The sequence below is a fragment of the Equus asinus genome, chromosome 6 (assembly GCF_041296235.1).
Source record: "Equus asinus isolate D_3611 breed Donkey chromosome 6, EquAss-T2T_v2, whole genome shotgun sequence".
Classification (NCBI taxonomy): Eukaryota; Metazoa; Chordata; class Mammalia; order Perissodactyla; family Equidae; genus Equus; species Equus asinus.
Genome location: NC_091795.1, coordinates 40,584,830 through 40,609,010, shown reverse-complemented (window position 1 = coordinate 40,609,010; position 24,181 = coordinate 40,584,830). Strand labels below are relative to the sequence as shown.

Genomic DNA, 24,181 nt, shown 5'->3' with positions numbered 1-24,181 from the left:
AAGACAAAGAAGGTCATTTTATAATGATAAAAGGGTTAATCCATTAAGAAGATACAACAATTATAAATGTATATGTACCTTACAGCAGAGTCCCAAAAACATTAAGAAAAACAGAATTAAAAAGAAAAAAAACTGTATCAAAGGGAGAAATAAACAATTCAAGCCAGTAGCAAAAGGTCGTGTACTCTCTCTGTATACATGAAATGTTCAGAATAAGTAAATCCATATAGACAGAAAGTAGATTAGTGGTTGCTAGGGGCTGTGGGTGAGGGGGAAAAAGGGAGTAATTGCTAACATGTACAGGGTTTCTTTTCAGGGTGACAAAAATGTTCTGGAATTAGCAGTGTTGATTATGAATATGCTAAAAACTACTGAATTATACACTTATTTAAATTGGTGAGTTTTATGTTATGTGAACTATATCTCAATAAAAAGAAAAAGGAGGCAGGAATGAACAAATGAAGGAAAGACTGCCTGAAAATGTAAAGATTTGGTAGCAAGTTTAAAATATATTTTGTAGGCAAGAAAGGGTAAAATTAACATGACGGAAATTGAATTGGTGATGAGAACAAGCTTGAGAAAGTCTCCAAAAATACAGAGGAAAAAGGAAAATGATGAGAAAAAAGATGAGAGACATAAGAAACAGCCAAGTAAACCAAACCAAGAAGTATATCTGTAGCTCAGGAATAAAGCAGAACAGGGTGAACAAAAGTAATATTCAGAGACTTAAGTGAGGAGATCTTGCCTCTCCTGAAATAGGGAACATAGCATGCAGATTGAAAATTATCATATGATCCAGGCAAAAATCAGTAGAAAGAGACTGAGAGAGATATAGAAAAAGATTTTGAGTTAAAATGAAAAAAACTCTATATAAATGTACAGCTTTAAAAAAAAACCTGGTGAGAATGTAAACTGGTGCAGCCACAGTGGAAAACAGTATGGAGATTCCTCAAAAAATTAAAAACAGAGCTACCATATGATCCAGCTATTTCACTTTTGACTGTTTATCCAAAGAACATGACAGCACTAATTTGAAAAGGTATATGCACTCCTATGTTCAGCGTTGAATATAGAGGTGCATATATCAGATATATTCACCCCTATTGCAGCCTTATTTACAATAGCCAAGACTTAGAAATAACTGAAGTGCCCATTGATGGATGAATGGGTAAAGAAAATGTGATGTGTGTATATACAGTGGAGTACTAGTCAGCCATAAAGAAGGAGGAAATTTTGCCATTTGCAACAACATGGATGGACCTTGAGGATATTAGGCTAGGCGAAATAAGTCAGATGGAGAAAGTAAAATATCAAGTGATTTTACTTATATCTGGAAGATAAAACTACAAACACACACACAAATATAGAGAATAGATTGGTGGTTACCAGAGGAGAAAGGAGGTGAGGAGAGGGCAAAAGGGGTAAAGAGGCACATTGTATGATGATGGATGGCAACTAGACTTTTGGTGGTGAACACAATGTAGTCTGTACAAAAGTTGATACATAGTGATGTACACCTGAAATTTTTATAGTGTTGTAAACCAATGTTACCTCAATTAAAAGTTCAGACAAAATTTGCATTCTACTCCCCAAAAAAAGAGTCGTGTTGAGATTTTTAATTTATTATTCACTTATCAAGTTTAAAAAAAATAGTTTTTTTTAAAAGTTTATGTAGTTAAGGGTACAAAATTTAGTATGGCACCAGACTTACATAAAATACTAAATGTAAGAAGTAAATGGGAAAAAAATCTATATTTTTTGGGAAAATTATATAATTCAAGGATTTATATAGATCCAAGTGTGTATTCATTAAGCAATATTGTAGTAAAAAGACATTTTCACAAATATACAGGAGTTAGAAAATATATTCTACCTCTGTACCTTCTGGAAAAATTCACTTGAAGACTCACCCAGCTAAAGAAATGGGTCAAAATGAAGAGTTCAAGAAAGAGAAATGAAGCAGTGCTGTAAGTGACCAGTGGTAAACTTTGAAGCCAGTTTCACATAATAGTCATCTATATAGAAAATTTAGTTAAAAGGTGAAAAAAAATGCCAGAAGTTAATTTTGGAATGAAAGACATGAAAAGAAAAATCAATTTAATGTATTTTTGTCTTTCATAGAAGAGACTAAGGGGTTTCATTTTATTCCTGGCTTGGTGATCAGATAGGTTAAAGAAGTTTTTGTAAAACTCTAATATGATACCTAAAGCACAGACAACAAAAGAAAAAATAAATTCAGCTTCATCAAAATTGAAAACTTTTTTAAAATTAAAGATTGGCCATGAGCTAACATCTGTTGCCAGTCTTTTTTTTCTTTTCTTCATCTCTCCAAAGCCCCCAGTACATAGTTGTATCTTCTAGTTGTATGTCTTTCTAGTTCTGCTTATGTGGGACACCACCTCAGCATGGCTTGATGAGCAGTGCTAGGTCCGTGCCCAGGATCTGAACTGACGAAACCCTGGGCTCCCGATGTGACGCACGAACTTAACCACTGTGCCACGGGGCTGGCCCCGCAAAATTCAAAACTTTTGTGCATCAGAAACACTATCAACAGAGTAAAACTGTGTGTGGTCACACGCCCAGTTGCGCAAGCAGTATGGGATAGGTTGTGGAGAAACCGAAGAAAAGACCTGGGGGCAGTGTATGAGACATATGGGTTTATTGGGACTTACGTACAGTGTCCAGGAGCAGCTGGCTGGATGCCGTTGTGTACCTGCTACCGCTGGCAGAAAGGAGGTTGTTCATATAGGTGGGGAATAAAGACCACATGCTTGCCAAAAGGGACTGTCCTTGGTACGACCAGTGTTCCCAGGAACAGTAGCTCATGTGGAAGCACTCTATGTTCTTTCAAGACGTGATGTTCTTTCAGTGAGATAAGTTAAGATTGGGTTGGCCAGGTCCTGGATTGTTACAAATCACAGATGGTTGGCATCCTGCCCAGAAGGGGGCCAGAAGGACATGTGGTTGCTATAGGGCACGGAGGCTACGGCCCTACAAAAGCTAAGTCACAGAATTGGAGAAAACACTTGCAAACCATGTATCTGATAAGGGATTAATATCCAGAATATATGAAGAACTCTTATAACTCAACAACGACAACAAAGCAATCTAATTTTTAAAAGGACACAAGATCTGAATCGACATTTCTCCAAGAAAGATATACAGAACATGAAAAAATCTTCTACATCATTAGTTATGAAGGAAATGCAATTCAAAACCACCATGAGTACCACCTCATACCCATTAGGATGGCTCTTATCAAACAGAAAATAACAAGGGTTGGCAGGGATATGGAGAAATTGGAACCTTTGTGTATTGCTGGTGGGAACGTAAAATGGTGTGGTCACTATGGAAAACAATATAGAGATTCCTCAAAAAATTAAATATAGAATTATTGTATGATCCAGCAATTCCACTTCTGAGTAATATGTTCAAAAGAATTGAAAGCAGTGATTGGAACAGATGTTTGTGCACCCATGTTTATAAAAGCAACATTCTTTACAATAGCCAATAGGGGAAAACAACCCAAATGTCTGTCAGCTGATGAATAGATAAATAAAATGTGATATATACTTACAATGGAATATTATTCAGCCTTAAAAAGGAGTGAAATTCTGACACGTTCTACACTGTGGATGAACTCTGAATACATTATGCTAAGTGAAATAAGGCAGTTATAAAAGGACAAATGTTGTAAGAGTCCACTTATCTGAGGTACTTAGATAAGTCATCTCCACAGACGAAGTAGAATGGTGGTTACCAAGAGTTGGGGGGAGGAGGAAAAGGCACTTATTGTTTAATAGGTACAGAATTTCACTTTGGGAAAATGAATAAATTCTGGAGATGGATGGTGTGATGGTTGCACAACAATGCGAATATACATAATGTTACTAAACTACATTTAAAAATGGTTAAAATGGTAAATTTTATTTATATTTTACCATAATGAAAAATACTAAAAAAAAAGTTACCAAAAGAACTGTAATAGAATTTTAAAACTAAGATATCTATTTTCCACATTACTGTTGAGTATACAAAATTAGAAAAATAATATAGAACAAGAACTGGAAACAAGAAACTTTGATAGCATAAACAATTCAGATGAATGAGTTACAGTGAAATGTCTTTAGCTGTGATACATAATTTTAGCATACGTTGGCATGGTCTCATACATGCATTTAACTTAAGCAAGTTCAATTACGTATATTTGACAAAAGAGGAGGAGAGAAACAGTTTTAAAAATGCACATGTTTTTGTGCACTCTACACTCTATCAGCATATTACCATGAGGGAATTTGAAACAGGAAGTGGAAAATCTCCATTCTCAAAGTTCATTGTCCTTGTTTGCCTTTTGTAGTTTAAGTATCTTATTTCGCTTCCCTGAGTGTGATTCTAGAGTTTAAAGTGTCTTTTTAGTTCAACATGGCTTCTAAACACAAGCCAGATACTTCTTCAGGTGCTCAGATGCTGGCATGGTGATTTGTTGCAAGCCAGGAGGAAAAAGTGAACTCTGGTGGATTTGTTGAGCAGACAGGATGTCAGTTTCAACATGGTGCCTTCCTAAGAAGAACCTTCAAGGGTGATTTTGACCCTGCACGATTTCTCACCTTATATGCTGACTTTGAAGTCTCTATTACATTTAAAATATGTCTCTACTTTTGTTTCTTCGACCAAAAAGTATTAAAGCTCTTACTGTGTTCCTGGAAGATACTTTGCTAAGCGCTACATTTGCGGGGTATGCACAATAAACATGGCCCCTACAATCATGAAGTGTCTGTTCAAGTGGGGAGACAGATATTAAACAAATAGACCACAAATAAGTACATAATTCCAAATGGTTTGCCAAGAAAATAAAGAAAAATTTTAAGAGAATAGTAAGAGGAACCTATTTAGTTTTAGGAGCTCTTGAAGGCCTTTCCAAGGAAGAAACTTTTGAGGTGAGATCTAGAGGATAGGCAGGCAAACAGTGGAGAATGAAAGTGTTCTGGCCAGAGGGAGCAGTATGAGCAAAGCTCCTGAAGCAAGAAAGAGTTTGATGCATTTGACAAATGAGAAGAAGGCAATGTGGGTAGAGCAGAGTGGTGGCTAGATATGGTCAAAGATAGGTAAGTCCAAGATCATGCACGGTCTTGTAAACCATATTAAAGCATTTAAGTTTTATTCTAGAAGACAACTGGTTTGATTTACATTTGTAAATTTATTCTGGCTGCTATATCAAGAATGTCTTGTAGATGGGAAGATAGGGAGCCAAGGTGGAGAGGGTCAAGAAGTAGATGGGGGCACACCAGTTAGTTAGAAGGCTATTGACAGTAGTCGGTACCAGAGATGACAGCACCTAGGATTAGAGTGATGGTAATAGAGATGGAGAGAAATGGACACAGTCAACTTATTTTTAAGAAATAGTTGCTCCTGGACTTGGTGATAGAATATGGAGAGTGAGAGAGAAGGGGGCGAAAAAAATGATTTCTGGTTTTCTAGAGTAAGCAACTGGGTGAACAGAGGTGCCATTTACTGAGATGGAGAAGTCTGAGGATGAAGCAGATTTGGGGAAGATGATTGAAATATCTGCTTTGGACATGTTAAAAATGAGATTCCTGTTCCACATCCATGTAGAGATGTTAAATCTGTAACTGAATGTAGACAGAGTCAGTTTATAAATATCGAGGTTATATGCAAGGGCACCACATAGAGGTCGCACTATTTGCCTCATAAACATATGCTGTTTTTTATGAAAGCACACAGGTGGGCATGAAGGTTCCAGATCTCCAAATAGGGTTCTGAAGCAATAATGTTAACTCTCTTGCTGCTCCAAACATAAATCCACACTTACAAACCCTACAGCTATGCACAGATACAGGAAAATAAGTACACATACACTCACTGGCATACACACATGCGTGTGGCTTCACTCTTTTTCAACTGCCTCTCAGCTTCACTGAGGTCACTTCTCTTGCTCATCCACCCACCTCTCTGAGGGACTTAATTATGGTTTCCCACCTCACTCTGAACCTGACATGGTTACCTCTCTTGGAGAACGAAGGATGGTGGCAAAGAGTGTGCATGTGCATGCTGCTGGTGGTACACTTCCTGGTATCTGGAAGTATTTGTGAGGAGAATAACTCCCATGTACAGTTGTTTGTGTTGTACCATAACATATAATAACTTCAATTTCTTTTGTTTTCTTTGCTGAGGAAGATTCGCCCTGAGCTAACATCTGTTGCCAGTCTTTCTCCATTTTCTTTGTGGGCTGCCACCACAGCGTGGCCACTGATAGACGAGTGGTGTAGGTCTGCACCCAGGAACAGAATCTGGGCAGCCAAAGCAGAGCATGGCAAACTCAACCACTGGGCCACTCTGGCTGGCCCAACTTAAATTTCTTTTAATTGAAGAAGGGACATCTTTTTCTCATTTCTTCAAAAAATGCTGTAAGGACTACCTGTGACCTGAATGCTAGAATCTGAAGCTGAGAAGAAAGGTCCCAGCTAGCGATATGTATTTGTTAGTCCTCGGCGTATAGATAGTGTTCCATAAATTGATAATCAATGAATTCACCCAGGAAGAGAAGAGAGCCTAGTTCTGACCCCTTGAGGAACTCCAGCATTGAGAGATTTGATAAAAGAAAGGATGCTAAGGATTTGCCAGAGAGGTAGGGAGCAAAAAAAAGAAAGGAGTACCACAGAATCTGAGAAGAGCCCAATATAATCTGTAATAGGACCCAGACGGCTTAGTAGGATCCTGGCAGTCTGTTCTGAAAAGTCCTTCATGGCTTATTATTTATATTTGCACAGCACTGATGAGACTGATACTTTCCCAGCTCTGATTGCCATATGCATTTTAGATGCTCAGAAAATTCATGAAGTACAGAATCCCAGATTAGAAAGAAAAAACATTTTTGTAGAAGATAATTCTGTAGTTACTACAAACTCTTATATGTCCAGAGATGTTCTTTTGCTTCTTATATGTAGCTTAAATAAACTTCTGTTATCAGTGGATATAGGAGTATTTAAATATATTTTAAAAGAAAATAAAATTACTTCCAAATCTTGTATTTCTTTATTATGTAAGACTTTCCTTTCAATGTTTTGTCCCTTGTATTATCATCAGATTGGTTTTCCTAAAACAGCTGATTATGTTTTCCCTTTATTAAAAAATCTTTAATGATGTTGCATTACATGTACAGTAAAATTTATAGTCCTTAGCTTGTGATTCCATGCCCTGCTGAATTTTGTCCCAAAGAATTATTTTTTAATATCTCCTACTACTTTTTTAATGTGTTCTGTAATCCAGCCTGACCACAGAAGTGTCTCCTGTTCTTATATACTCTTTGCTTTCCTGCCTCCTTGTCTTTGCTAATGCTGTAACCTCTGCCTAAAATGCCCTTCTTATATTTTGCAAAGCCTACCTAAGTATTGTCCAAGGTACGCTCTATTTTTTCCTTCCTCTGAAAATCTTGAAATTGTCTTCCTTCTGAACTGATATTCTACTTTGTCTTCTCTTATATCGTTTGCTTCTCCATCTTATCTTACATGTCTGACAGCTTCAGTTTGACATCTAATTACCCTACAACACTCGCATTGTAGTGCCTTTTTTTATAGAAGTGGCTTAAGAGGTAAATTTTTTTTCTTTCTTCAACTTCGTGTCTATATTTGTGTTAATTGTACTGCTTTCCCATTTTTCTGTAGGATCCAATGATGCCATTGCTCCAGACTTCCCGGCTCAAGTGCTAGGCACGAGGGATGATGACGTGGCATCTGTTAACATTAAACATAAAGAGGGGATCTACAGTAAGAGGGCGGTGGCTAAGGCATCCTTGTCAGTGGGGAAGAAACCCTTTCAGAAAGATAATGCAGGTAACTGGATTGGGTTTGTGTAATTTGTAGCTTTTTTTTCTGTTCATCCAAAATGAGAATATTGTCCAGTCTTTATCTTTTTTCTGCTTTGTTATTCAGGCTTTTCTCCTAGCTATTTTATTGGGTGTGTACAAGAAGGTAAAATATTTATAAAATCTCTTAAAATATTACAGATTTTGAAAACTGTAAACTTTATTTTCACTATGGGAAATAAAATATATTGCAACTTTTGAAATGAAATAATAACCAATCACATATGTTTTAGAGACTAAAATCCATAGAAAATCTTGATTCAATTACCTCATGAATTTATCTGTCAGATGGTACAAACTAATATCTCATAGTTTGGATTCTTCAAGAAGGTATATGGCTCATACAGTGTTTTAAAGGTTATTTTGCTGCCCAAATAAGATTTTAGACTTTCCTTGAAAAATCAGAATATCTGGTTGCACTCAGCTTGCATTCCTCCATAGCAGTAATCAGCAGCCCCTGAGGCATAACTGTCCCCTGCAAAGAGGACATACCTTCTCCTGTTTGCTTCAGTCCCTACAACTCTCAGACCCAATCTGCGTCATCCATTCACCTTATCTGTCTGATCACTCTAGGTATTCAAGTTTTCAATCTTATCGCCAGGTATAGGCCCCACTGTTTTATAAAAGTTTTTAATATTTAGGGATCTGCTTGATTTTTTTCCTCTGCATCCCTGACATTGTACTTCTTTAGATGATACATGATAGTATTTATTAAATGAAAACACCAGTAGCCACTGAAAATTCTACATGTATAATTGCCTATGTTGTTGCATTTACAGTTTTTTATTCCTGTGCATAGCAATTAGCCAAATAGGTGCTACTGAACCCACGGCAGTTTTCAAACATAGGGTGGCTCTATGTTCCAGTTTGGCATAGGTTAATGACTTCATGTGATAGCATTAATGCCTTTATGAGGAAAATGTATGAAAGGCCACACATATTTATTCTTCCAGATAACTTTGGTGCACTGAAAAGCGTTTTGAAGTCTGCTTATGAATGTCTTTTGAAATGAGAGAAAAGAAGCACATCTGCCAGCTAATATTGAGGCTGCCAAATAAAGAAAAAGGAAAATATTTTTGCAAAATGTAGTTCAAAAATGAAAACTCTCATGCCCTAGGGAATCCCTTACCTGCGTGCCACTAACTATATGCTGGTGGCAATTTGGTAGACATAGGTAACCCTGTGATCCCACTGTCAGACATTTGAAGAGAGGGTGGATATGGAAAAATGGCAGGGAACAAAGTGATAGACTGAGAGAATTCCATCAGAAGTCTGCACGAAGAACTCACCATCTATAACTCACCCATGGGCTGCATTTGCTAATTATAATGGGTTTGAAATAAAGTCAGGCTCTCTTACCTGCGGGGCCCCCATAATTTTCCATCTCTTAAGGGAGTCTACTGTTATTGTTGGTCTACTTCCAAATTTCACATCCTACGGAAAAGCCCTCCTTCTGGCTTAATTGTATGTAGTCATTTCACCCTGAGGAGAAGCCCAGCCTCAAAACCTGTCACCTTAAAGAATTAAGAAGGATAGAGGGGAGGATGCCTACCTAGGGAAAGTGAATAATAACCCATGCATAATACCTAAATGAGCCCATAAAATTTGTCAGAAATAAAAATCTCAGTGGAAGGATTGGAACATAAAATCTCTTCGAAAATAGAACATAAAAAGAAGGGAAAAGAAAGAAAAAAATAAGAAAATTCAAGACTGGCCCCAGAGTTCAACATCAAAAAAGAAGTGTTCCATAGCGACAATAGAGAAGGTAGAAAGGAAGGAATCAAAGGACTAGTATAGGAATAAATCCCAGAACTTCAGGATATGAATTTCCGTATTAAAAGGAACTGTCCTGTACAATAAAAACTCCACACCAAGGCACATGACCTTGAAATTTCAAAGCACTGGGAAGAAAAGAGATTCTAAAAGCTTCCAAAAAGAAAACAGGTCCCATATAAAGAAATGGAAATCAAGACTGACATCAAGCTTTTCAAAAACAACACATGGGCGCTAGAACCAAAGGAGGAATGTCTTGAAATTCTGAGGGAAAATCATTTCACTAAAACGAGAGTAGATTTAAATTTTCTTTAAAAGAGAAAAACATAGGATTGAGGAAATGGAGGCCAATACAGGAGAGGGGGGAAAGGAAGTCCCACTGTGACAGTGGCACAGAAGACCTAGAACAAGTTCAGACTGAGGGCTGCAAGAAGAGAGTCAGATTAGTAAAATATGTTATGTACTTGACTATATTTAGAAGAGATTTTTCACTTCTGTTTACATTTGTAAGGATGAAGTAGGGATTGGTACATAGAAACTTAGCAAATGCCAAAATAAGGCAATTAGTAACTCTTCAGGAAAAACAAAAAGTTACAAAAGAAAATAAATGTGATCAAAATATACTAGTTGGCTTAACTGTAAATAATAGAAACATAACACAATCACATATAATCACTGAATATTGATTTAAACCTCATGACTGCTATTTACATAACATATAAAACACTGAATATTAATATAGGGCTAAAACTGTACATATGGAAGAAATTAGGGGAGCATACAGGCTTCTAGCCAGATTTTATTTTTTGACCTGGGTACATGTTCATTTTTTGACAACTCACTGAGCTCTATATTTCTGCATTGTTTTTTACGTGTTTTCTGCTACACAGTAAAAAAGATTTTTTAAAAGATACTTTTTTTTAAAAAAAAAACAAAAAATAGATACTTAGAAATGAATCTAACAAAGGACATGCAAGACTACTGTAGAGAAAATTATAAAGCTTCATTGAAATATATTAAAGAATATCCAAATATTGGAGAGATATACTAACAGTATATTAAAGATGTCAATACTCATCAAATTAGTTTCTGAATTCAGTGCATTGCTGCTCAAAATTCTAGTAGAATTTTTCGTGAAACTTGACAGGCTGATTCCAAAATTTTTATGGAAAATCAAGAAGTATATTTAAAGAATAAGGTACGGGAACTTGGCATAGTAGACATTAAGACTTATTATATACATAGCTTATTTAAGACATCACTTGCCAGAAAATAAACAAAAGAAAAATGGAACAGAATGGTGACCCAGAAACACACACATCTATGTGGAAACTTAATATATGACAGAGATGGCATTAACAATCCATGGAGAAGGGATGAACTATTAAGTAGTGTTTGGGCCACTGATTATATATGTAGGAAAAAATAACATCAGATAGATTCCTACTGCACACCAAACAAAAATGTAATCCATATTAATGTAAGTGGAAGACTTCAGACTTTTAGAATTTAGATGACTATCCTTATGACCGTGAGATAATGAAGGATTTCTTAAACAAGACACACAAAGCACACACCATGAAAGAAAAAGAAAATAAATGTGATATTATTAAAATGAAAATTTTTGTACATCAAAAGATATAAATATTTGAAAGACAAGACACAGACTGAGAGTGCAACTCCCTACAAAGAAATTTTATGGTAATGTTCACTGTAATGCTTTTTACGATTAAAAAGTTGAAAATAGCTTAAAGTTGATCAACGGGTGAATTCATATATTAATTCAATAGAATACTACATAACATTGAGAACCGGTTAATTAGACCCACATATATTAATGTGAATAAATCCCCAAATCATAATATTGAATGAATAAGGCATGTTGCTTAAAAGTACAAGAGTATTATACCTTTTATGTAAAGTTTAAAGACAAGCAAAACAATTCTGTGCATTGTTGATTAATACATGTAATATAGTACAAAACTGAAAAACATCTTTGAGATTGATAAACTCTAAGTTCAGTATAAAGGTTGCTACTGAAAAGAGAGAATGGCATCATTGAGGCTTTACACAGGGAATCATACCTGTAATGTTTTATTTCTTAAGCTCTGTGATAGACACCCTGGCGTTCATTACGTTAGGTTTTTAGTAATCTCTATTGCCTTTCCAATTTCTTTGTTGAAAAATGTTCATACTTAGAGATAGGAAATGAATCCCTTATCTTCCCATTGTTAAAACATATAATCATCAACTGTTTGATGACCATTATCCTTGTTGTGTTGGTGATTTTTAATGTATTTACTAATGTACCATTTTGCACTTTGAGTTTTCTTTTTATTTTAAATTTATTTATTTTTATTTCTATTTATTTATTTTATTGCAGTAACATTGGTTTATAACATTATATAAATTTCAGGTGTACATCATAATATATTTCAAATTCTGTGTAGATTACATCATGTTCACCACCCAAAGAGTAATTACAATCCATCATCACACCCATGTGCCTAATCACCGCTTTTGTCCTCTTCCCTCCCCACTTCCCCTCTGGTGACCACCAATCCAATCTCTGTTGCTATGTGTTTGTTTGCTGTTGTTTTTATCTTATACTTATGAGTGAGTTCGTACAGTATTTGACTTTCTCCCTCTGACTTATTTCGCTTAGTGTAATACCCTCAAGGTCCATCCATGTTGTCACAATGGCCAGATTTCATCCTTTCTTATGGCTGAGTAGTATTCCATTGTGTATATGTACCACATCTTCTTTATCCATTTGTCCCTTGATGGACACCTAGGTTGCTTTCAAGTCTTGGCTCTTGTGAATAATGCTGCGATGAACATAGAGGTGCGTGTATCTTGATGCATTCATGTTTTCAAGCTCTTTGGATAAATAACCAGCAGTGGAATAGCTGGGTCATATGGTAGATCTATTCTTAATTTTCTGAGGAAACTCCATACTGTTTTCCATAGTGGCTGCATCAGTTTGCACTCTCACCAGCAGTGTACAAGGGTTCCTGTTTTTCCACATCCTCTCCAACACTTACTGTTTCCTGTCTTGTTAATTATAGCCATTCTGAGGGAAGTGAGGTGATATCTCATTGTAGTTTTGATTTGTATTTCCCTCATAGTTAAAGATGTTGAACATCTTTTCATGTGCCTCTTGGCCATCTGTATATCTTCTTTGGAGAAATGTCTGTTCAGATCTTTTGCCCATGTTTTAATTGGGTTGTTGGTTTTTTTGTTGTTGAAATGTATTAATTCTTTGTATATTTTGGATGAGTTTTCTTCTATGATAAAAAAGAAAAGAGATGATTTAAAAAGACCAATAAGATAGATAAATCTCTAACAAGTATGACCAAGAAAAATAGAAAGAAAATAGAAAGTATTAGACAAGTTTAAAAGAATGGATTTAACTTCAGGAGATTTTAAAAAATTATATGAGTATTATATATAAAATCTACATAATATAGGTGCTTTTCTAGAATTATATGAAATATCAAAATTGGCTTCATAAGTGATTAAAAACTTTGAATAGACCAAAGAACTTGAAAGAGTTGTTCAAATCTACTTTTCTACTTTAAAAAAGATACCTGGTTAGACATCTTCTGTTTTTACTGTTACATCAAGCAAGCAAAGAACAGATTTTGTCTAAAGTGGTATTTTATTTAAACCATTGCTGTCCACACAAAAATATGGAAAGCTTTCCAATTCATGTTATAAACCCACCATAACTGTCACAGCTTTTACGTGGTGGTGCCTAAGAGGTGCTTTTTTCCTAATGTGTAAAGAGGTTTTGGATTTTGTTTTTTTGGGGGATGGGGGGCACTCAGGGGTTACTTGCCTGTTGTGTTTATTTTCTTTTCCTTCTCTATAGGATCAAGCAATACCATTATTTCAGATGCCAAAGTTCAAGTTTCCATCAGTGGGGATGAGAACCTCTCAGACAAAAACCAGATGAAGGAGATGTACAGTAAAACAGCAGTGACTGAGGCTGCCCAACCTGAAGAAAAAGAACCCTTGCAGAAAGACACTGCAGGTAGCTGAACTGGATTATCTGTATATTATTGTCTTCTGGCCTTCTAATATGAATACAACAGAAAAGTATTCTCTATTCTCTTTTTGCTCTATTCGATCCTCCTCTTTCTCACTCATATGTGAAACAGGATGTTAGCTGTAATTTTTGATATACGTTGGCAGGTAAAATTAACATTTTTAAAGCTCTTTGGGACATTTCTGGTGAACTTTGTGAATATTGTGCAGAAATTAATCTCATTGCCAGAAATTTACATAATGCACTTTTTAAAACTCTGCTGATAAAAAAAAAATTCAGTGCCATGAGTTGCTGACTCTCTAATACCATTGTTGTAAATAAGACTTTGTTCTTTAGGAATTCAGCTTGTTTACTTCCTAACTACCTGTACAGCTAATTTACTTCAATGGGAGTGTGCTGATTAAAAATGCCTGTAATAGTGTGTTTAAGTCAGGGTTAGTTTTGGCTCTGAGAGAGAAAAACAAAATACCGTTGGCTTAAAGAGGACAGGAAAGGAGAGTGACATCTGCATCATGGCGGAATGAGCTCTTCCCTTAGACTCTCCCCTCTAAGATACAATAGAAAGAACATGCATAAACCAACAGAGGACATTCACACAACACAATAGACATCTGAGAGACCCATGCAGCCATACGTCTGAAGGTGGAGGTTCTGGACTCCCCTCGAGGAAGTTGAAGGAGGTCAGACGATCTCCTGTCCGTACCTGGTACTGACTTAGGGCATGGCACTGCATGCAGCTCTGAGAGGGGATGGAGGGGGGCGGCTCTCTGTGGGAACACCTTTGCTCTCTGAATGGCCTCCCAGCAATGGGAAACCTCCACACAGAGGATGCTAAGCTATTGCAGGTGTGTCTTCAACAACCCAGCACCAGAGGAGAGCAGACAGCGAGAGCAGAGCAAGAACGACCCCAGGATCACACACACAAAAGAAAACGCCCCATCCACACCCAACGCACCAGCTCGGATTGTCAACCAGAGCAAGGGACCCCTGCCAGAGCACCTGTGCATACATTACTAAAGCAGCAGCTTAAAGCAGGCAATGGCAGATGGGCCCTGTCAGCATTGATTCCAAAGGACAGGCACAGAGGGCAGAGATCACAGCAGGCTCAGGATACAAAGCTCTTGCGATGTGCACACACCTGCTCCCACCCAGTGGAATCTGCGAACAGATACTACCACTATGTGAAGGCACAAATCCACACCATCAAATAACATGAGGCGGTATATTAATACTGCAGACCAAGAGGAAGATGATAAGCACCCAGAAGTCAGTCCTGAAGGCACAGAAGTTTACAATCTAAGTGACAGAGAAGTCAAAATAGCTCTGAGAAAAACTCGGTGAGTTACAAGAAAATTCAGAAAGACAATTCAATTAAATCCAGAATAAAATTAACGAACAGAGAGAATTCTTCACAAAAGAGATTGAAACTATGAAGAAAAACCAATCAGAAATGTTGGAGATGAAAAACAATGAATGAGACAAAGAAAAATCTGGAGTGCTTGAATAACAGAGCTGATATTATGGAGGACAGAATTAGAAATTTGGAGAAGAGAAATATAGAAATGTTTCAGATGGAGGAGGAGAGAGAACCAAGGCTAAAAAGAAATTAAGAATTTCTCTGAGAAACCTCCTACTCAATTAGGAAATGCAACGTAAGGATTAGAGGTATTCAAGAGGGAGAAGAGAGGGAAAAAGGAGCAGAGAGCTTGTCCAAAGAAATAATAGCTGAGAACTTCCCAAACCTAGGGAAGGAGCTGGAATTACAAGTAAAAGAAAGCTAATAGAACTTCTAATTACATCAATGTAAAAAGGCCTTCTCTAAGGCATCTAGTAGTAAAACTGGCAAAAGTCTATGACAAGTAATATTAAAGGCAGCAAGGCAGAAGAAAATAACCTAAAAAGGAACCCCTATCAGGCTTTCAGCAGATTTCTCAGCAGAAACCTTACAGGTTAGGAGAGAGTGGAATGGTATATTTAAAATTCTGAAAGAGAAAAACTTTCAGCCAACAATACTCCATCCAGCAAAAATATCCTTAAGTATCATGAAGAAATAAAAACTTTCCCAGATAAACAAAAGCTGAGGGAGTTCATCGCCTACAAGATACCAACCCCTACAAGAAATGAACAAGAAGGCCCTCATACCTGAAAATAAAAAGTTTACAAAGCTTTGAGAAAGGATAGAAATAGACAAAATCAGAAAATTGCAGCTCTCAGAACAGGTTAGCAAACTATTGTAACATTAAAGATAAAGGGAAGGAAAACATCAAAAATAACTATAATTTCATCATTTCAACCACAGACTCAAAACACAAAATGGAAGAAGTTGTGACAATAGTAACTTAGAAGGGGAAGAGGAGAGGGATGGAACCAGCTTAGACTAAGGAAATAAGAGACTATCAGAAAATGAACTGTCTCATCTACAAGATTTTTTATACAAACCTGACAGTAACCTCTAAACAAATATCAGAACAGAGACACAAATGATAAATAAAGAGAAAACCATCATAGAGAACTACCAAACTGAATTGGCAGTCTGAAATACACAGGACGAGAAACAAGGAAAATTCAGAACAACTGGAAAACAAGTGATAAAATGACAGCATTAAGCCCTCATATATCAATAATCACTCCTATTATAAATGGATTGAATTCTCCAATCAAAAGACTCAGAGTGGCTGGATGGGTTAAAAAACAAGACCTTAAAATATGCTGCCTCCAGGAAACACATCTCAGCTCTAAAGACAAACACAGGCTCAGGGTAAAGGTATGGAAAATGATACTCCAAGCCAATGACAAACAAAAGAAAGCAGGTGTTGCCATACTTATATCAGACAAAGTAGACTTCAGGATAAGAAAGGCAGTGAGAGACAAAGAGGGGCAGTATATAATGATAAAAGGGACACTCAACCAAGAAGACGTAACACTTATAAATATATATGCATGCAACACAGGAGCACCAAAGTACATAAAGCAACTATTAACAAACCTAAAAGGAGATATTAACAACAGCACAATAATAGTAGTGGACCTTAATACCCTGCTTACATCAATGGATAGACATCCAGATAGATAGACAGAAAGTCAACAAGGAAATAGTGAAATTAAACAAAGAACTGGACGAGATGGACTCAGTAGGTATATGTAGAACGCTGCATCCAAAACCAGCAGAACACACACTCTTCCCAGGCGCACATGGAGCACTCTCAAACATAGACCATGGATTTGGAGACAAGGCAAGCCTCGGTAAATTTAAGAAGATTGAAATTATCTCAAGCATATTTCCTGACCATCATGCTGTGAAACTAGAAATCATATGCATGAAAAAAGCTGGGAAAGTAATAAATATGTGGAGACTCAATGGCATGCTACTGAACAACCGATGGATCACTGAAGAAATTAAAGGAGAAGTAAAAAAATACCTGGAGACAAATGAAAATGAAAATACACCATACCAACTCATATGGGATGCAGCAAAAGCGACCCAAGAGGGAAATTCATAGCAATACAGGCCCACCTTAATAAACAAGAAAAATCTCAAATAAGCAATCTTAAACTACACCTAACAGAATTGGAAAAAGAGAAACAAACAAAGCCCGAAGTCAGCAAAAGGAGGGAAATAATAAAAATTACAGCAGAAATAAATGAGATAGAAACAAAAAAAAACAATTAAAAGGATCAAGGAAACTAATAGCTGGTTCTTTGAGAGGATAAACAAAATTGACAAACTCTTAGCCAGACTCACTAAGAAAAAAAGAGAGAAGGCTCAAACCAATAAAATTAGAGATGAAAAAGGAGAAATTACAACAGATACCAGAGAAGTACAAAAGATTATAAGAGAATACTATGAAAAAGTCTATGCCAACAAATTGAACAATCTAGAAGAAATGAATACATTCTTAGACTCATACAACCTCCCAAAACTGAATCAATAAGAAATAGAGAATCTGAATATACCAGTCACAAATAAAGAGATTGAAACAGTAATCAAAAACCTCCCAAAGAACAAAAGTCCAGGACCAGATGGCTTCTCTGGAGAATTCTGCCAAACATTCAAAGAAGATTTAGTACCTATCCTTCTCAAGCTATTCCAAAACGTTGAAGAAGATGGAACACTTCCTAACACATTTTATTGGGTCAACATCGCCCTGATCTGAAAGCCAGACAAGGACAACATAAAGAAGGAAAATTACAGGCCAGTATTGCTGATGACATAGATAGAAAAATCCTGAACAAAATATTGGCAAACCAGATACAGTAATACATTAAAAGGATCATAAACCATGATCAAGTGGGCTATATACCACAGATGCAGGGATGGTTCAACATCTGCAAGTCAATCAATGTGATACACCACATTAACACAATGAGGAAGAAAAACCACATGATTATCTCAGTAGACGCAAAGAAAGCATTTGATAAGATCCAACATCCATTTAGGATAAAATCTCTCAATAAAATTGATATAGAAGGAAAGTACCTCAACATAATAAAGGTCATATGTGACAAACCCACAGCTAACATCATACTCAACAGGGAATATCTGAAAGCCATCCCTCTGATAACAAGAATAAGACGAGAGTGCCCATTCTCTCCACTTTTATTCAACATGGTACTGGAAGTTTTGGCCAGAAAACCGTAAAAGTCCTAGAAGAAAATATAGACAGTACACTCTTTGACATCAGCCTTAGAAGCTTCTTTTTGAATACTGTGTCTACTTGGGCAAAGGAAACAAAAGAAAAAATAAACAAATGGGATTTCATCAGACTAAAGAGCTTCCGCAAGGCAAAGGAAACCAGGAAGAAAACAAAAAGACAACCTACCAACTGGGAGAAAATATTTGCAAATCATATATCCAACCAGGGGTTAATCTCCGAAATATCTAAAGAACTCACACAACTCAACAACAAAGAGATAAACAACCTGATCAAAAAATGGGCAGAGGATATGAACAGACATTTTCCCAAAGAAGATAGACAGATGGCCAATAAACACAAGAAAAGAAGTTCAACATCACTAGTCATCAGGGAAATGCCAATCAGAGCTGCACTGAGATATCACCTTACACCCATTAGAATGGCTGTAATCACCAAGATAAAAAATAACAAATGTTGGAGAGGATGTGGAGCAAAGGGAAACCTCGTATACTGCTGGTGGGAATGCAAATTGGTGCAGCCACTAGGGAAAACAGTATATAGATTTCTCCAAATATTAAAAATAGAAATACCATATGACTCCATTATCCCACTACTGGGTATTTATTCAAAGAACTTGAAATCAACAATTCAGAGACTTATGTGCCCCTATGTTCATTGCGGCGTTCTTCACAATAGCCAAGATGTGGAAGCAACCCAAGTGCCCATTGACTGATGAATGGAGAAAGAAGATGTGGTATATATATATATATATATATACACAATGGAATACGGCTCAGCCATAAAAAAAGACAAAATCGTCCCATTCGCAACAACATGGATGGAACTTGAGGGCATCATGTTAAGTGAAATAAGCCAGACAAAGGAAGATAAACAAACACATGGGTAAAGAGGACAGATTAGTGGTTACCAGAGGGGAAAGGGGTTGGGGGTGGGCATAGGGTAAAGGGGTACATTTGTATGGTAACTGACAAATAATAATGTACAACTAAAATTGCACGATGTTATAGACTATTATGACCTCAATAAAATAAAATAGACAGGAAATTATTTCTCTTGTAAAAATCCAGAGGTAGACATCTAGGGTTGACATGGTACTCCAGAGTATCAGGAAACAAAGCTCTTTTCTTCCTGTTGCTCCAACATTTTTAGCCTCCATTCTCATGCTGAAGCCATCAGGCCCGTATTCCAGCCAGGAGAAAGAAAGGGAAAGAAAAATGATATTCCTTCCTTTAAATACTTCTCAAAAGTTACATGTACATTCCCCTTCCATCCTATTGACCATACTTAGTCACATGGTCACACCAAGCTATGTTGCCAGAAAGGCTGGGAAATATAATCTTTATTCTGGTAACTACATGCCCATCTAAGTTAGGGTTATATTTTAGAGGAAAAGGAAAATGGATTTCAGAAGATAGCTAGTAGTCTCTGGAGCATAATTAGCCATTTCTCTTTTTTCATGTATTGCTTTTTTTCAAAAATTATATTGTGTTCTGGGCAACACTTCAAAATTTTACTTCCCTTTTTGTTCTTGCTTACTGAACGTTCCAGAAACAATTTTGATCATGTTAATCTCCTGATCAAAAAGTTTTCATTGCCCTTAAGAATAAAATCTAAATTCTCTTAGCATGGTCTTTCAAAACAGTATTGGCTCCCAAACAACTTTTCAAAGCTTGTTTTTACCTCTTTTCCTTATAAATTATATAATCAAAACCATATACTTGCTCTATGTCTTAGATGTTCAGTTGCTTTCCTGACTGCATTCTTTTCTTATGTAGTCGCCTTTACCCAAAATGCCTTTCTCCTTCCATCTCAGTGTGTATCCTAGCTTACTGTCTTCTAACACCCAAATCATTTGTTACTTTACTCCAGAGTTCTTCCATGATCCTCCTAGCTGGAAGTAGTTTCCCTCCTTGAGTATTTATACTTCTTTATCTGTCTTTCTCTTATAGTGTAATTCTTGTACTTTGTATGACATCTATTTTGTACATATCTTTTTTTAACTCCAGCTTAAATCGGCAGTTTCAACTCCAGTAATAATGCCTTTCACATAGTATATGCTTGAGAGGTATTTTAAAATATTTTTTGTCAACTTCCTGTCTGTATAGTGTGTTAATGTCCCTCTCTAAGGTTCCAGTGATGCTACTGCTGCAGAGCGCTCAGCTCAACTACAAGACACAAAGATTGAAAGCCTGCCAGATGCTCAAGCCACTGAACAGAAAGAGGAGATCCATAGTAAGAGCGAACTTCCTAAGGAAGCCTGGGCTGAAGATAAAAAATCTTTGCAGATAGATATTGCAGGTAATGGGATTGAGGTGGGGAGGGGTATGTATGTGTGTGTGTGAGAGGGAGAGAGAGGGAGAGAGAATGCCTATGTCTGAGTTTCCGTTTAATTCTGATGAGAATATAGCCTCACAATTTAACAAGAGATCCATTTTTTCTTTTATTTATTTTTTACCTTCTTATGCAAATCAGTGCTACTTTGTCTATGTGGGTATACAAATTGATTTGTAAAATAGTCATTATTTCTGGTAAAAGACATTGGCAACTTAGAAACAGTATTCCAAATAAATAGCTAAGGTGATAATATTAGAAGTAAAGTATCATATGTCAGTACTGAAACAGGAAAAATCTAAAACTTAAAGTTTTTTTTAAAAAAATCTAAAACTTAAAATGCCTAAAGGCATTTGTCTGTGACAAAGACAGAATCTTAAGACAAACTTCAAAAAAATTACAGTAAAAAAGAGCCAAGATCAAATCTATTTATATTTACCCATGGCCCCCTTTTTCTAACGTAAAAGAAAAGCATATAAGACATAAGCCATTACTACCAAGGTCTCAAATTCTGCCTCTCAGAGGAAGATAGAACAGTACCCAGGTAAGGAAAGAAAGGAGTCAAGGAGCTGATCTATCCATATTGTACTTTGAAAATAGTCCCGGTGGAGCTGCTTACATCAAGATAAGATATATAAGATAAATGATTTTCCACAAGGATGCCAAGACTACACAGTGGGGAAAGAACAGTCTCTTCAACAAATGGTGTTGGAAAACTGTATATCCACGTTCAAAAGAATGAAATTGGACTCTTACATTTTTTTTTTTTTTTTAAGATTTTATTTTTTCCTTTTTCTCCCCAAAGCCCCCCGGTACATAGTTGTATATTCTTTGTTGTGGGTCCTTCTAGTTGTGGCATGTGGGACGCTGCCTCAGCGTGGTTTGATGAGCAGTGTCATGTCCGTGCCCAGGATTCGAACCAACGAAACACTGGGCCGCCTGCAGCGGAGCGTGCCAACGTAACCGCTCGGCCACGGGGCCAGCCCCTGGACTCTTACCTTTTACTGTGTATAAAAATTAACTCAAAACAGATCAAAGATCCAAACCTAAGAGCTAAAATTATAAAACTCTTAGAAGAAAACAGGAGAAAGGCTTTATGATACTGGATTTGGCAGTGATTTCCTGGATATGACACAAAAAGCATAGGCAGCAAAAACAAAAGTAAGAAAATTATACTACATTGGAATTAAAAACTCTGCATCAAAGGATACAGTCAACAGAGTGGAAAGGCAACCTATGGAATGGGAGAAAATATTTGTAAATCGTGATAAGTAGTTGATATCCAGGTTATATATAGAACTTCTATAACTCAACAACAACAAAGAAACCCAGTTTAAAAATGGGCAAAGGACTTGAATAGACAGTTCTCCAAAGAAAATATATAAATGGCCAACAAGCTTATGAAAAGATGCTCAATATCACTGATCATCAGAGAAATGCAAATCAAACCACAATGAGATACCACTTCACACCCATTAGGATGGCCAGTATATCAAAAGAACGGAAAATAATTGTTGGCAAGGATGCAGAGAGATTGGAACCCTTGTGCACTGTTGGCAGGAATATAAAATGGTGCAGCCATTAGGGAAAATAGTATGGGAGTTCCTCAAAAAGTTAAAAATAGAATTACCATATGATCCAGCAATCCCACTTCTGGCTGTATATCCACAAGAATTCAAAGCAGGATCTCAGAGATATCTGCACACCCATGTTCATTGCAGCATTATTCACAATAATCAAGATATGGAAACAACCCAAATATTCATCAGCAGATGAATGGATAAAGAAAGTGTGGTATACACATACAATAGAATATTAGGCAGCCTTAAAAAAGAAGGAAATCTTGTCATGTTCTACAACATAGATGAACCTCGAGGACATTGTGCTAAGTGAAGTAAGCTAGTCAAAAAAGGACAAATACTCTATATTCCACTTATGAAGCGTCTGAAGTGGTCAAAATCATAGAAACATAAATTAGAAAAGTAGTTGCCAAGGGCTGGAGAGAGAAGGGAGGGATAATTAGTGTTTAGTGAATATAGAGTTTCGGTGTTACAAGATGAAGACATTCTAGACATCTGCTATACAACAATGTGAGTATATTAACACTACTGAACTGTGTACTTAAAAATGATTAAGATGGTAATTTAATGTTGTTTTTTTGTTGTTAGTGCTGACGAGTCAGTTCTGACTACTAGCAACCCTGTGTACAGCACAGCTGAACCCTGCCCAGCCTTTTGGCAGTGCTCTGTTGCTATTCATAGGGTTTTCATGGCCAATTTTTTGAAAAGCGGGTGGCCAGGTCCTTCTTCCTAGCCTGGAAGCTCCACAGAAACCTGTCCACCAGCTGGGTGACCCTGCTGGTATTTGAAATACCTGTGCCTTAGCTTTCAGCATCACAGCAACATGTAACTGCCATAGTATGACAACTGATAAACGGGTGATATGGTTCCCTGACCAGGAAATAAACCTAGGCCATGGTGATGAGAGCACCAAATCTTAACCGCTGGACCACCAATGTACTTTTTACCACAATAAAAAAAAGAATGTATAAGATGAAAAAGCAGAATATTGCAAGTCTGCAATGGGTAGTGTAGGAGACATACCTTGGAAAAGAAAGATGGAATTATTATCTGTAAAAACACTTTCTAGAAGACAGAAGAAAATTTTCTCTAAATATTTTGCACTCTGAATAATTATAGAAGACATGAAATAATAAAATAAAAGTTGAGATAATAATGAGATGTAAAGAGAGATTTAGGAGATCAGAAAAAAAAATCGAAGGGAAAAAATTGTACCAATTAAGAGAAAAAGGAGATTATAGCAATTGGAAAAAATAATAATTTGAGGACCGACAATGAAAATCCAACACAATGCTATCTATTGGTGTCTCTAAAGAAGATAAAAAAATAATAAAATGTATAAGGAAAACTGAACCTGCAATTTAAAAGGATATTCCAAGTCCTAGGAAAAAATTATATATAAAAATCAACACCCAGACGTATGTTGGTGATAGTACTAAATTTCAAAGAAAAAGAACAAATTGTATAAACATCCACACAGAAAAAACAGAAAGAAAAACAGCAAAGGGACAAGCAGAAGAAAGGGAGGTTAAAGGAAGTAAAAGTGAGCTGATTTCATCTTTAAAGTTGATAAATCAAAAAATACATGTGTAAGTATGGTATTTAAAATTATAAAAGTTACCTCTAAAAGAGTTAAAACCATAAAACATCCAAAATATTTCGAGAAATGGTAGGAGTAGCAGATGGGTAGAGGGAGGAAAAAGGAAAACAAAGTAAATTTGTAAGAACAGAAAAAATACCATAAAATGAGAGAGTGGAGAGCATATAAGACTATATAAACAAACATATGCAATAATTTCACCTATTTAAAAAAAACTTCTCAGGTTAGGTTATAAAACAAACTCAGTTACATGCTATATAGGAGACACTGAAAATAAAACAACTCAGAAAGGTTGAAAGTAAAAGGAAA

At 36.4% G+C, this 24,181-nt stretch overlaps 1 protein-coding gene across 9 annotated transcripts in view; it reads left to right on the top strand.

The window, feature by feature from the left end:
* Positions 1–24,181, top strand: part of ALMS1 (ALMS1 centrosome and basal body associated protein) — a 251,540-nt gene that overhangs the window by 171,865 nt on the left and 55,494 nt on the right. For 8 of the 9 annotated variants that reach the window (XR_011503935.1, XM_070511957.1, XM_070511958.1 and 5 more), the window contains 3 exons: positions 7,683–7,850; positions 13,530–13,691; positions 20,489–20,659. Coding sequence is in view for 8 of the 9 variants with exons in the window: in XM_070511957.1 (XP_070368058.1) it covers positions 7,683–7,850; positions 13,530–13,691; positions 20,489–20,659 (501 nt within the window). In the remaining variant the exon portion in view is untranslated. The remainder of the gene's footprint in view (positions 1–7,682; positions 7,851–13,529; positions 13,692–20,488; positions 20,660–24,181) is intronic. The other variant, XM_070511959.1, reaches the window with a different exon arrangement.